This window comes from Amblyomma maculatum, chromosome 8 (assembly GCF_055883805.1).
Source record: "Amblyomma maculatum isolate TAMU_Amacu chromosome 8, ASM5588380v1, whole genome shotgun sequence".
Lineage (NCBI taxonomy): Eukaryota > Metazoa > Arthropoda > Arachnida > Ixodida > Ixodidae > Amblyomma > Amblyomma maculatum.
In genome coordinates, this window is record NC_139351.1 from 121031071 (window position 1) to 121045933 (window position 14863).

At 47.6% G+C, this 14863-nt stretch overlaps 2 protein-coding genes and 1 pseudogene across 2 annotated transcripts; 2 read left to right on the forward strand and 1 right to left on the reverse strand.

Annotated features, from left to right (window-relative positions):
* Positions 1–1635: 1635 nt before the first annotated feature.
* Positions 1636–4065, reverse strand: LOC146182369 (small integral membrane protein 15-like). Its single transcript, XM_084577465.1, has 2 exons — positions 3938–4065; positions 1636–2631 (listed from the first exon to the last, which is right to left on the reverse strand). Exon 2 carries the CDS (start codon positions 2627–2629, stop codon positions 2405–2407), a length of 225 nt encoding a protein of 74 aa, XP_084433591.1. The 5' UTR covers positions 2630–2631; positions 3938–4065; the 3' UTR covers positions 1636–2404.
* Positions 4066–4184: 119 nt separating this feature from the next.
* LOC146182370 (guanine nucleotide-binding protein G(q) subunit alpha pseudogene) lies at positions 4185–5545 on the forward strand (annotated as a pseudogene).
* A 3746-nt stretch (positions 5546–9291) lies between these two features.
* On the forward strand, positions 9292–13789 carry LOC146182371 (uncharacterized). Its single transcript, XM_084577466.1, has one exon. The coding sequence runs from the start codon at positions 9505–9507 to the stop codon at positions 10282–10284; it is 780 nt and encodes a 259-aa protein (XP_084433592.1). The 5' UTR covers positions 9292–9504; the 3' UTR covers positions 10285–13789.
* Positions 13790–14863: the final 1074 nt, after the last annotated feature.

Below are 14863 nucleotides of genomic sequence, written 5' to 3' on the forward strand. Positions count from 1 at the left end.
GAAAAACCACACAGTCAAAGCTTTGTGGAATAAGTTTGTTAGAAGAGTCATGTGAACAGCTTCATCTACTCATGATGCACCATATGTTCCGAAAAGTTAGGAAAGATAATATTTGTTTTATGACACTTCCTTTGATTCATATAGAGCTGTGACAAGTAGGTGAAAAGCACTGCGTCTAAACTCCAGCTACTCTCGTTTATCCTGCAGCTCGTGGACTTTGCATAGTCCACAGCAGCCCGTCGATCAGGTATAAAATGCATTTCCTAGTGTGTTACCAGCCTGTCAGGTGTGTAAAGGCTATCCAAACTTAGCACATTGGAGTGTGCCACATGCATGCAGTTGCAACTGGTGAACCGGTGATTGAATAAGAGGGGCTTATGGGTATGTAAATGAATTCTTGAGCAAGAAGGTAATTTGTTTACATGAGCATGCAAGTTTGACTTTGAAGACCGTGTAAGATGCAGCGAGCTTCTGGGTCATCCTGCAAACGCTTAAGTAGGCGATGCGAGCGTTAGTGAATTGTGAGGTTACTGGCTATGCAGCGTTGTTTGCGAGTTTGTATTCAATGAATTGTGAATCCATGCATGCATGATACAACTAGGCAGGTCAATGCTTAGGAACTGAAGGTCGGGTGTTTATAGTTTATTTGCCGTTCTACATACAATGTACCAAAAGTGTATCTAGTGAGATCAGACAATTTCTAGTATTGTTGTGCGCTGAAGCATTGGCATCCAGCTAAAAAAGCTTGTCAGTACAAAAAGTGAACACGGTGGCTGACAGTTAGGAGGCTACCATACCATGCTCAGTGTTGACAGTGCATAACACTGCATAAAAGCAGTATTTCAGACCAGTCGTAAATAGAATAGTTATTCAGAGCTCAATGCAGCACATTGCAGAGCACTGTCAGATAACGTACAATAATGCCAGGCAATCTCCACGCAGAAGTTTGGGTTAAAAGCGGTCAGTTGTCACCGCAGTCTACTCCTGGGCATAGGAGTGATGGTATAGCAAGTGTGGAATGGGTTTAATGGGCTTTATTGAGGTTACTGGTGTTTCCGATTCAGGAAGGCTTTTGAAGGCACCTTTCCCAAAGCAGCTTTAGTGGCAGGATCCATGCCGTACTGGCATTTCAGAATAGCTCCTGCTTTTGAATGTGTGTTTCAAAAATAAGCTTTAGTGAAATTCCTCTGTGAACCTAGGGAAATACAACTTGCCATGAATGACAGTTACAACAAATTCTTATGTCAGACAATGCATACTTTATGGGCTGCTCTTTTAGCTCTCAGTTCGCAAGATAGTATGAGCAGTTATGCCCATAGTAATTGTCGTTAGTATATTATGCACCTTTAATATCAGTGGTTAGATGGAACATCCATTTGAATCCTTTACGACTGTGACTGGATAACCTTGTAGTGGTTATATTGCAGTGGACAGATGTGTGCTCTATTTCTTGCCATTTTATTGCACATTACTAAGCACAAACTAATGACAATGATTCCTTCAATTGCAAGGGGCTAGATCCATTGCTGGCTGTGCAGTCTCGAGGATTGGAGCAAAGTGAAATTTGTGTGCTGGTACTCTAAACTATTCAGCGAACACTCATATTGAGGCCTTGTGCACCAGACGGAGGTATCATTCTAGGGCAGCTTTTATGCAGTTTATTTCAGTGTCTCTATGGCTCCACACTCTGGGTACAATATGGCAAACAAGGGCAGATGTGCTGAAGACATGCCCCCAAAATAAAAGGAGCCACAGTATGGCCTTGAAACAGTCCTTGCTTCTGCTCCGGTCACGTGAGGCACTTTCCATATGAAGTAATTTCCACCCAAAAAGACAAAGTTCGAATTAAGAAAAGGTGCCATGGGATATGGAATGAAGTAAGTGGTCTGGTCGTTGTGTTTCATGTGTTCGTGGTTTAATTGGTGCTAGTCCTGCAAGGTATGCGGTGCACTGGTGTAGTGCAGGAGCATTCCACCAGCAGATTCCCAAAGAGTCGGGCATCCTTTGTAGGATGGACCCACACTGACAGACCCGAAAACTGGCCTGGTCCTTTGATCGGCATGGAATACACAGTGCATCTAATATGACGTGCAGGTACAACTTGACACTTTGATGGGGACAGAAGAAAAGAAAATACAAAACAAGATGGTCCACGACTTCTGGTACAGCCAATTCGCAACCTGTGTATGGTGCACAAGTCTTGCTTCAGGCCGACGCTTCTCAATGCTATGCAAGCTGCTTGCGGTGTTGTGACCTATCCATTGAGCTGCAAGGTGTAACCGCATGGTTTCTCTTTCCGCAGCATTGAAAATTTAGCTTGGTGTGTGCTCCATGCAAGCCATGCACTGATGGCATAGTGGCTTTGTGTGCGGTAGTGACTGTTGAGACCCGATATGTCGCGCTATCAGTCGGACTTGGTGCGCCTGGTCTCGGCAACATTTGCTTTCTTTTTGGACTTCTGTTTCTTGCGTTTTTCCTCGGCTTCAATGTGCTTGGCCAGCTTCCACGAGAGGAATGCACTGATGAGGAAGAAGGGTGAGAGGCACAGCAGCACATAGTAGATGAACTCGCCGGGGCTCTTGGCAGCCCACTCTACTATGGACTCGGCCCATGCTTTGATGTCCACCATTTCTGCGCATAGAGACAAGAATACTTGACACTGGTATGCATCAGTGCAATGAAAGCACTGTTCATTCGCATATTACCTTTTCTGCGAGGTACTTATCGACTTAATGCCACTATTAGGCTAGGAATTTGTTGGACAGGTGGAAGATTATTCAGCTGATCATGATACTGTCCCTAATTCTCTTTGAGCATAAGGCAGGATCAAAGAAGTGTGTATGAACTTCCACCTAGAGTAAGTGAAAGCATGATCACAACATCAGCTTTTCTTTAAGTCCTTGTCATGTGGCAATACAATGATTTGTAGTCTATTCTAAATGTTCTTCAAAAACTGCGTCAACCCACCATACCCTCATGCACACATTGTCATTTCTCACAGGCTCTACACGTGCTGTCTTTTGATATACCTGTACTTAGGACATGCTCATCATGCTCTTAGTAAAGTAACAAGCCAGAATAGCTCTCCTGACCGCGGCTGTGCAGCAGTATTTGGCAAACCTGGGTTGGTCCGTCAGTACAGTGACCGGAATGTTTCTAAAACTGACTTCATCGCTCCAGCTGCACACTGCTCCGCAGTAGTAGGTGAACATTCTGACGGTATGAGATCACCGAGTCAAATCAAAGTTGCACATTTACGAGACATGTGGCCAGTTTCAACCAAGATGCAGACCGGTCTTTTCAATAAAAGCACCACAGCCCATTTCCAAATGCTATCTAGTTCGATCCCGTCTTTGAGGACTACTACGAGACCTGCGTGAATGGCCGCTACTCGCACTTTGCTAGCCCCAGCTGGCGCGATGAACTGTGCCGGCATTACTACAGCGGTGTAAGCCAGGGCGGTACTAAGAGATGTGGGGATGTGGCTCGTTCCTTGCGTGCGGAGTTGTACTAACACCTTGGTTTAGTGGCATGTTATCGCGACATAGTTGACTTCTGCCAAAAGCATAGAGTCATTTTCATTTCGAAATGGAATGCAAGTTGGCGTATTATCATTTGCAGGAGCTATTGCGGACCGCTTCCATCCCAAAGGGTTGGTGCTTGAGCTCAGACTCCGTATAGAAACCAAAACATTGCAGTGCACAGTACAGAGAAGAAAACGGGGCAAAAGGAGACTAGGCACAGAAGCGGTAATGCGTTTTTATATGGCAAACAACGTTCAACATGGGCGTCGGCTGCTACGACTTTTCGACGGGACGTCAGGCAGCCGATGCTGCTTCTACCTTGAGCGCGCTCACAGCGTACCTGAAAGCTTGAGTTATGTCGACGGAAACTACGTGCAATCTTCAATCAGAAGCAAATGGGGATGAAACAGTACCTGTGCCAGTTGTAGCGGGAACCTGTTGACAATTACGCCAGATAACTCAAGCTAGCGTAAGCAACGGGCGTCAGCGGCGTCGTCGGAGTGCGCTCGTCAGTGTTGCTAGATGGGGTGTCCGAAATGCGACGTGCACAGATAATGCCTGCCGTCCGTCCATCCATGTCCGTCCGTGTTACCACCGCGTGTTACTAGTTCGAGCAACGAAACTCGACTCGATATCAATTTGTGCCTCGCTACGTTGTTCAAGTCGGATGTCCGTGCTTAAACTTGGAGCGCTAGAGCTCTGCGATAGTTCGAAGCTGGGGTGCGAGTGGGAGGGCACGACCACAGCCTTCCCGCTTTCCCTATTTCCTTCATTGGGTAGGGTTGGCGAGGTTGCGCGTAGTGGAGGAGTGCTGTGCACAGGGATACTTTGCGGAGCGCATATCGATTGGCGGCGGCCACTTGTTGATGGCCGCCATGGCTCCGCCGGTGTCCTGTTGCCTGAGCCAAGAGGCCAAGCACCAGAAGCGAATCAACGAGCAGATCGAGCGGCAGTTGAGCCGGGAGCGCTTCGAGGCTGACCGAGAGTCCAAGTTCCTGTTGCTGGGGCCCGAGGAGGCCGGCAAGACTACCTTCGTCAAGCAGGTGCGCCTCATCCAGGAGGGCGGCGACGCGCGGGCCGATCGAGCCGAACACGTGCGCAGCGTGTACCAGGCGCTGCTTGGCGCCATGCAACGCATCGTGCGCGCCATGGATGCTCTGGGCATCGCATACGCCAACCCGTCCAACGCCGAGAGCGCCATGATGCTGGCCGGTGTGCGATGCGAGACGCTCGAGCCACCGCTCAGTGAGCCTGTGTCGGAGGCCCTGCGGCGCCTCTGGGAGGACGCCGGGGTGCGCGAGTGCTACGCGCGCCGCTCCGAGTATGGTGGCCTGCCACCATTCTTACCAGACGTGGAGCGCGTCACGCGGCCGGGCTACGTGCCGTCGCGCGACGACTACTTGCGCGTGCGCACCCCGTCTCGTGGTGTGCTCGAGTACGCCTTTCAACTGGACGAGTACCCCGTGCGTCTGGTGGACGTGGGCGAGCAACGCTCCGAGCCCAAGAAGTGGATCCACTGCTTCGAGGACGTGAGCGGAGTCATATTCGTGGCGCCCCTGTCGGACTACGACGACCCAGAGCGGATGAACCGCGCGCGGGCCTTGTTCAGTACAATCGCATCGAGCCCCTGGTTCGCTGAGTCGCACCTGCTACTGGTGCTCAACAAGAAGGACCTTCTCGAGCAGAAGATCGCGCGTTCTCCTTTGGGTGCATACTTCTCGGCGTATCGGGGCCCGCCGGGTGACGCCAAGGCGGCGCGCGAGTTCCTGCGTCGCTCCTTCGTGGACCTGAAACCCGAAAGGCCCGTGTACCACTTCTTCACGTGCGCCATCGACACGGACGACGTCAAGTACGTGCTGCCCACGCTCAGGGAGATTGCCTGCATGCGATCCTGCCCGAGCCGTGGGCGGCAGCCGTCAGACGCTTCGACGGCCAGCAATGCGGCGGCCACCTTTCAGCTGCCGGCCTGATACGCGGCGCCCTTTTCCTCGCCGCCCGAGGAAGACGCCTAGCCACTTTTTAAGCGCAGGTGAATCAGTTAATACTGCCAAGGCTGCTCGCCAAGCTCAACACTCGTTCCCTCGCGTTGGTTCTTCGGTACCTCCCGCAGCGCACTCCTGAGAAAAAGGGTACTTTGCTGGTGCAGTCGTTTCAATCAAGTTTGTATGTTGCAAGGAACTGAACGTCAAAGCACTGCATCTTGTTGTGGTCACGTCTACGCATCGGTAGTAAGCACAGCGCAGCCATGCGCCGGACACGTGGCGAAGTATAGGCAGAGCTTCGCGTACATCACAGCCCTCTAATAATCGTTTTGCTCCTATACGTCATCCTCTGCCTATGGCTCATCCTCAAACGTGCGGTCTATATGTGGGTTCAGCCATGCACTTTCCAAAGAATATGTGTTCAAGAACCGTGTGTGTGTTTGTGGTGTTGATGTCGTGTCTTCAAGACGCCTTGTTTTCAGGGACATATCGAAGGCGTACCTGTGGAACATACCTTGAGGCAACGTTTTACGGCACTGAAGTTCGTCACACGAGGATCCAAATACGAATGGCGCTGCATCGCGGTGTAGGTGTCGCAGAGAGGGGAAAGTGGCTTGGGACGAAATTGGCTTGCAGCGGTTGCTATTCAAAAAGGCTTTGCAAGAGCTTGACGCATTTAAGACTTGCCAAAAGTCATCACCCCAGGGACTGAATGAAGAAGCGCCTGGAAAGTTTTTGGCGCAGTGTCTACTGCCGTCACTGCTTTCAAAGCGGTAGCTGTCGTCTCGTGTTCGTATACCTCCGACTGCAGTGCCGTAGAAAGTTTCATTCAAATATATTCGGTCCTCAAAATGTTCAGGTATACGTTTGTTTAAAAAGCCCGTTTTGTGGCTCCTGGACCTAGTCGTATCCGCGTTATCTCTTCGAACGAACACTGTTGAAGTTTCTCAGGACGCCGACAGATACGCTCTAAATGTTGCCATGGAGCGAACGTCACATGCTCAATAAATTTCCCTGCAATAATTAAAACGATATTTTCTGAATGCGACCTCGAATACGGAGCGAGCAAAGATGTTTATAGGCTCCGTCTGCGAATGATGGTCTGTGCAACATGCCGATCCGCTGCCCATCCTAAAAGGGTTGTGTACCGCAGTCCTTGGGCGGCGGTGCCACGTTTTTTTTTTTGTTTTTTTTTTTTTTCAAAGTTTATTTTCAAACATTGTTACCTTATACGTGTATCTTGCATCGAGCGATATATCTGTATTCAGCCTTAAGGCATTGAAAGGCGAGCGTGAGCCTTGCCATAATCTAGTCTGGGTTCAAAAGACTGTTACGCAGTATCAGACTATAAGCTCGGTGATGCGACCATTTTTAAAATAATGCATACATAGACGACTTTAAATTTTACATCCTAGACAATGCTCGGCAAACTGCTGCCAATATTTTTGAGGCGTTCTGGAATGAGCTTAATGATATGCAATTGACTGCTGAGCTCCCCACTAATTTATAACGTTTTTAGCGACCATGCTTGTTGGGTATATTCGCCGCTTCCCGAGAGCATTGTGCCTTCCTCGGAGATTGTTAATTAAGCGTGGAATCGTCAAGACATGCATAAAACCCTCATTTAAATTGATATGACATGCGTCATCATATTAACCCTATGTGTCATCATCGCCAATAGCTTGAGCTAGCGCGTTCCACTGCGCCCAGCCGCTTTGAGTGACATCGTTTCACGCAACATCTAACCACCATACATGTACAGCGAAAGACCACTAACTAGTACGCGATTATGAGGTTATGGGGAATCCTGACCTAGATCAAGAGTTCGAAGTCGCGGAAATACAAGCGGCGCTTATGGCTATGAGTAGGAGCACGGCACCACGGAATATGACATGGTGACTGTGGGATTGCTTGTCAATTTCAGTCGGCAAGCGCTTGAACATCCCACGCATTACATCAATGCTTGTTGGAAAAGTGGGCAGTTACCCAGGGCGTGGGAGATGGCGGATGTCAGCTTTATTTTAATCCCAAGCCTGCAAAGGAGGTGAACATCAATAACATATGAGACCAGTCTCACTTCATGCACACGGAAGCTGATGGAGAAGGCGGTACAAATGCGGCTTTCGTCGTATATAGAAGACCAAGATGCCTGACCTTTGTGTGGGCCAGTCGGTGAGGCACCATGAAGAGGTGCAGTGCAAAGGAACAAGGACGACAAGACGCGAGGAAAACGACTAGCGCTAGTCCTGTGTTTCTTGTGTCTTGTCCTTGTTCCTTTACGCTGCACCCCTTCATGATGTTCGGGTAATTTAGGAAACCCTTGTAAACCTAGGACGTGCTACTGCAGCTGAAGATGGAGGTCATAGATCTCCGGTGCAAACGCAAAATAGGGCCATACTGGCGCTGGATCTTGGGCATTTGACAACGTGAAACACTCCAAGATTCTTGAACATCTACAGGGCACTCAGCGCTCACTGCGGAAAGCGTACCATTAATTGCATCAACGGTTTAAGATAAGGATAAGGAAGCGCAAATGAAGAATGGCGACACGAGGTCCGGGCTGATGTACCCATGAGCACAAGGGGGACACTTCAGGGAGCGGTCATATTTCATCACTGCTTTTCACCGTTACCCTCATGCGCACCTGCCGGAGCAACTTAATGTCATGAGGGGAATCCGCTACGCCATTTACGCGGATGGCATAACAATCCATAACGGAGGGCAACTTGGACAGATGGAGGAGGCTCTCCAAGAGGCTGTAGTTCAGAATTATGCAGAAGAATGTGGACTGCGCTGTTCCGCGGACAAGTCGGAGCACCTCGTCCTGCGCGGGAAGGGGGGAACTGCATCACTGAATATATAGGTTAGCGATACACCTATTCCCGACGTGGAGAAGATAGCTGTTCGCATGAACGCAGCAGCGATCACTAGCTCCAAGCGATGGTCGAGCAAGTCATTCGTAATATATCTCGGATGGTATGCAAGACGGATATTTTTAGATAATGCAGGCCTTTATCACCCGCAGGTATGTGTACGTGGCCCCGTACCTTACGACTGTCAAGAATGTGACGTCACGCAATCGAAAGTAAAGCCGAAAATGGGCATAGGAAGGGATTGGCGCGCAATTTGAAAGTACCAAAGACTAAAATGGGTAAACAAGAAGTGAATTAAGCAACTAGAATCAGCCAATAGCAGCATCCGTGCTTTCGCAATACTTCAATGCAGATTCTGAAGTGCTCTCTAATTTTTATATAGCTACTACTCTTTACCTACACATATCTTCTGTTGTCTGCTTTACTCTCACAACAACGACATTGAGCACTAGTATGCGACTGAAATTTCCGTGACACATGCTTGATGAACTTTACACGAATGCTATTGCTAATTTTTGCACCAATAGGGGGCCTTGCGAGCAAGTTCCGGGAAACGTCCGAATGTCCTTTTGACATCCGTGGCACACGATCCTGGATCACAAACGACAGTTGGCGGATGTCCGCGGTACGTATACGGAACATAAATGGATTTTCGTCGGACGCCTGAACTTCTGAACCTCCGAAAAAGTGCGTCCGTTGGTCGTACGTCGCACATCAATGGCCGTCTGGATTGCTTTTTTTTTTTTTTTTTTTTTTTATATATATAGAGCACGGTGATCGGGAGACAACAAAAACTAGAGATGCAGCCTCACATCATCGCAAGGTGGCGCTTGCCACCACTTCGAAACAAACGAAAAATTTACACCCTTCTGTCCACTCATCTCCCTAGAAAGCGGAAGCAGACAAGGTGAAGCAGACGGAACAGAAGCGCGAGTGGCGCAGCGCAAGGAAGTAAAGAAAGGAGTGAAGGCCCGCGAACATAATGGTCCATCCCAACTGTGATTCACGCTCAAATCCAAGCTTGCTGGACGTTTTCTGTGATATGTGAAATGCGTTGAAATCGTTTTCGTCGCTTTTTTTTTTTCTTCTTTCTTTTTTTTTGTTTGTTTGTTGTTTGTGAGGAATATGCCCAAGTGCTCAGCATACGGTTGTCGAAGTGGGTATGATGCGGCCACTTCGAAAGGACGACATTTCTTCTGTGTGCCGAAGGATGCTTCGTTAGCTGCTAAATGGAGCGCCGCACTCGTTCGCAAAGGGACGACCCTGGGTGCGAAAGGCATAGTCTGCAATCTACACTTTGCGGATGATGTTCTGGTAAAGAACTACGAGCATATTGTCCAGGGTAATCTTGTACAGATTCCGCGCGGTCGCTGGGGGCTCAAACCCGGAGCCGTGCCGACCTTGCTGCTTGCATGCGACGTCCAACAGTCGCCACGGAAGAGAAAACGCTGGCAGTTTGATCCTGTGCCGGACGAACGCTTATTCGCTGCGCTCAAAATGAGTCTCGCAGATTCCAAAGATCTGTGCGGCTGGAGCGTTCACTGCAGCGGCGTCGATCTCGTTGCGTTATGCAAGATGTGCATCATCGACTCAATCGTTGTCGTCGAAAAAGCAGTCGTCGTCCATGACAATATGGAGGTAACGGTGAATGCGATGGGACGTGTGGTGCCTGTAGAGCACTACCTAGCTATAGGTTCACATGTGCTTCGTGTGAACGATTTGAAAGACCTCACTAAGTTGGTCGATCTTTTGGACTCGCTAGACGTTTGCTCGGGGTGTCTCACTGAAGGCGATTCGAACGACACAGATCATTCCAAGATGTTTGGGCTGTACAGCGAGCGCTGTCATGTGCTTTCGATGCAGCCAATTTGCGCTGAATGCCAGCTTCTGAAGAATAGCAGCTAGCTTATGCCTTCCAAACTGCTTTCAGGTAGTCTGAAGAACGTGTCACCAAACGGAACCTGCCTTGCCGTGCTGCTGTTATTGCAGCGGCGTGTTTCAGTTCATGTACAGTTCATGCATCACCAGTGGAGCTATTTGTTGCTGGTTTTCAAATAAGTGATGAGCTACTGTGCACAGCACGGAATGCATTTCATCGTGATCATCTCTTATTCCTTGAACTTACACCAACGGTGGCGCTGACATCTTTGATGAATGAGTGTCCTTGCCTTCACTGTACGCACATGTACAAGTCTGTGAGTGCTCAATTATTGAAGCTGCTTCAAGAAAAAAACTAAATGTCTTTACGATTGCATAGTTTCCTTTATGCTGCCAGATCTCTGGTCGCATTGCCTGAAATGCACCAGCTGAGCATTGCAACATCCATTCTATGTCGTGGCTATTGTTGGTGCTTCAGTGTTTCAGAAATATTAGGGGGACACTTAAGCTCTGCTTTGGATAGAAGCCCGTGGCCCTCTCTAATTACAATTATACTCATTAGCATACAGTCATAAGAAACCGCTTTACATGAAAGACCACACGGCATACATACAAATCTGCACTTGTCCCCGAGCCATATAAGCGTGTCTCATGTGGGCCCAGTCAGAGTGTCTAGCTTGCAGCCCAAGGGTTCAACACCTGCCTAAAATTCTTAATCCTTTTTCAGAGGAGTAAGTCATCCAACAAATTTAAATAATTTGAAACGTGACAACTTTTATTTCGTATTATAGGTCATGTTTTAATTCCATTCATTCCGTGCGTGATGTCACGTTTCATGTGAGCGTTGTGACGCGTTTTCAATTCCTACAAGAGTTAATGCGGCTTGACTTCAAGAGTGTCGACCTAGCAGGATTTCTCACAATCCAACAGTGCAGACAATGTCGAAGAATAATGCTGGCTTTTTTGTGATGGGGGGCACTTATGCTGTCGCAAAATATGCATGCATGTCTTGTCATTTACCTTGTTTTTGAGGAATGTTATTTTGCGGCAGCATATCGCTGTGCTGCCTTGGCCTGAAGTTCAATGTGGTTCGGACATTTGTGCATTGCACGCTCAGCTGCTGACATCACATAATGACACTCTTGATTGCAACCACATAGTATGTGATGTCATGCTTCCTTGAGAAAATTGGCTCAACTCTTTTAAGCCAAGTTATACAAATCGAAAGCACAGCACACAAGCGCCTTTCTTTTTGCCTCCGTGTGCTGTGCGATATCAGTGCACGTTAAAAAAATCCAGGTGGTCGAAATTTCTGGAGTCCTCCACTACAGCATTGCCCATAGCCTGAATTTCTTTGGGACGTTAAACCCCACAAACCAAAACCAAAATAACCACAAAGCGAAAGCATGTCATTTGCTGATGACGTTGCGGGGTCCTCTGAATAACGTTTCAAGATGGGCCAGCTTCTCTTGGGTCCATGGCAAAGTGTACACTGCCTAGGCAAGCGGTGCACTCCTCTTTAAACTGCTGGCAAGTATGCGATGAGTTACGTGGTCTGAGATGGGAGAGTGCATACGCAGTGGTTCCAGCTGCGGTGGCGGACCACCGCGGCAAGTGACGTGGCTAGTCGCGTGGTCATGACAGCGCAGCTGCGGAGCGGCTGAGGCTCTCCTTGAAAGTCAATTTCTAGCCCCTACTGACCTTGGCCCAAAGTGGTGTAGTGAAGCTTCCGCTTCAACATTTCTTCGGCTAGTTATTGGACAACCATTCCTGATATAAGACGAGCAATTTGAACATGTGATGCATGGCCCCAGCCGAGTCGGTGTGGTATGTCCATTCAACTACACACTCAGCCTTATGCTTCCAACCATGCCCACATAAAAAGGCCTAAACAGTTGGTCTTTTCTGAAGTGACTTGTGTTGGCCTGACTTGCAGTAAACCTTAATCCTTTTTCAACTAGTAGATATTTGGTTCAAGTGGATTGTTCCTGCTGTGCTTTGATGCCTGTCTTGAGAGTTTTAAGGATACTATGCAGCCGACTCCAATATGTAAGTCTCTCTAGAGGAGCTATAATTAACAACTCCTTTTATTTCTGTGGTGTTGTTTCTATCTGGCAACCACTGGAACATATCACTCACTTGGTAATGGTTTGTGTGTGGCTAAACTGAGGCATGCTTTTGCTTTTCTGAATGTTGAACTCAACCACACATCGTGTAGCTTCTCAGTTTCAAAGTACACTGCGTCTAAAACTACCTAAGAGGAGAGGTTAGATTCGTGTCTACCACAGCACCTGTTTGGTTGGCTTAGTTTATACCCGCCACAGCGGCTCTGTGGTTAAGGCATTCGGCTACTGAACCCGGCCGTGGTGGTTACATTTCGATTCAGGTGAAATTCAAAAGATGTCCGTGTACACTGTCGGTGCACGTTGAACATCTCAAGGTGATCGAAATTATACTGAACCCCTGCACTAAGGTGTCTCTCATAGCCTGATTTCTCTGAGATGTTAAAACCCATGCAGTAAGGTTCTGCTTGCAAGTTTTGTTCCACTTGGTTTTAGAAGGTGTGTGAGGCTGCATTATTCAGGCTTCATGCACATCTGCTAAAATGAGCTCTAGGGCATGCATTCATAAAACTGTGCGCCTATAGCTCCCCATTTAGGTAAAAAAAAAAGGAAATGGCCAATGATTACAGTACTCTAACGTGAAATTTGAGTGCAGCTTTGTAGGTACTGACAGCGCTAAGCGTTGGTGGCAAGCCTCCGCTTTACCACAGCAGTTTGCGGCAGTCACCGCCACAGAGGGAGCACAACATTCTATCTTCCGCCCTACTCTTCCTCCACATTCTTCCTTGTGATTTCACCTGCCCCTGCCATACCCTTATACCCCAATTTCCTGTCCGCGCTCTTTTTCCTTGCTATTGCTGCAATTTTATTCTGGATCTGGTTACATGCCACTCTGTCACCGCACTGCCTTCAAGTTTCAACGCATAATGTCGCCCACTCACATACCCTCTTCTTGGGAGAGCTGGCCGGGTTATTCCTCTTGCTGCACTTTAATACTGTGGCCATTGCACATTGACCATATTGCTCAAGTGTTGGGCTGTATTCGACTCATGAACTTGAGACGACGACCCAGATCAGGGTCAAGCAACATACGTTTTCTCTCGCTCTCTCTGCTAAGCTTCATATTCATTTTTCATCTTCCATTGTGCTCCTCGTTCTCCCTGCTGGTTAAGTCAGTCTCAACGCCGCTCAAGTCATGACCGCTTGTCTAAGAGCCGAGCTCTAAAAAGCACCGCCCCTTGATACAACTAAGCCGCTTTGTATTACCTGCAACACTCTTGGAAAGGTCTAGAGGGTTAACCTATATGGTCATAGAAATTGCATTTTTTTCAGGCTAGAAAAACATCCCTGCTTACTTGCTTATATTTGCTGGTGTCTGCCAAGCCCAAAATGCACAAATGTTGCAGAGTTTTGGATTTGTTCGAAGCCGGTTTACTTCCATGGAATAAAATGGTTGCAGAATATCTCTATTAAGTGGTGAATGCTCGTTCCTTTTTTTTTTGCTGCTCGAGTACTAGTAGTGGCTCATTGCAAACCTATCAGATTAATGTCTTCCTATTCACTCATTTTGATAGCAAATGCATTTTTTTTTTTTGATCTAGTCGCTGGTAACAGCTTCCCATTTTCTAAGGTCAAAAAGGAAAAATAATAGTAAAGTGGACTGGGTTTTGTGTTTAACATACGTGTTCAGCTGAAAATTAAGTAGAAAGGCTGTATGCCTTAGAATTTAGTGAACACAATACTTTTTATCACTTTGACAAGAAAGAGTGATGGCTCTTGCATCCTGAATAGAAGTGAAAGAATCCTGGTACAGAGTACTACAAAAGGCAGTGAAGCATGTGGCTGTATGAATTGAGAGCTAGACAAAAGTGCCATTCCGGACCAAAGCGATGACACTGCAGTCTTGAATACTTGCTGTAGCGTTCAAGGTTTGTGCAAACTTGATAACTTGTGTTGCACTTTATGCCTGCTGCATAAAACCACTAGTTTTGGTTTGGCACCAGCTTTTGGTGGCATTGCATTCGAAGGCTCCTAAAAGCACGGCCACAACTGGTGGTGGTGCTGGGATCATAGGAAGACACCCACATTGCACATGGCCCATTCAGTTTAGTTCAAAGTAGCCTTGGCTACTGCACTGACGCATTCATGCTAGTATTTTGGAACTATGTATGCTAGAGGGAATGTCATTTGTCTTCAGCTTGTGTGAATTATTTTTCAGCCACCTTCAGGCTTCTGTTACACGTAACATGGCATAAAACTGATGCGCATTGTATGAATGGGTCTACAAATAGGGTAAGTTGGCAAGAAATGCAAGGAAAAATAATCAGCGGCAGAGTACTTTGTGAATGGATGATAAAATGCAGAAAATGCGACGATTGAAGAGACTTGAGACTTGCCTTTATTTAGCTATGACCGCATTGTGGATGTGGGAGAGACCTTTTGGGAACGTTTTATAATCATTTTGAAACAGTGTTGCTTTAATGGAGCTTCACCATTGTACAGTGCCCTTGTGATCCTTGAAGCACATATTGGGTCGCACTGTT

What these genes read in the sequence shown, in the direction of transcription:
- LOC146182369 (XM_084577465.1), bottom strand. Translation starts at nt 2,629, where the DNA reads ATGGTGGACATCAAAGCATGGGCCGAGTCCATAGTAGAGTGGGCTGCC.
- LOC146182371 (XM_084577466.1), top strand. Translation starts at nt 9,505, where the DNA reads ATGCCCAAGTGCTCAGCATACGGTTGTCGAAGTGGGTATGATGCGGCC.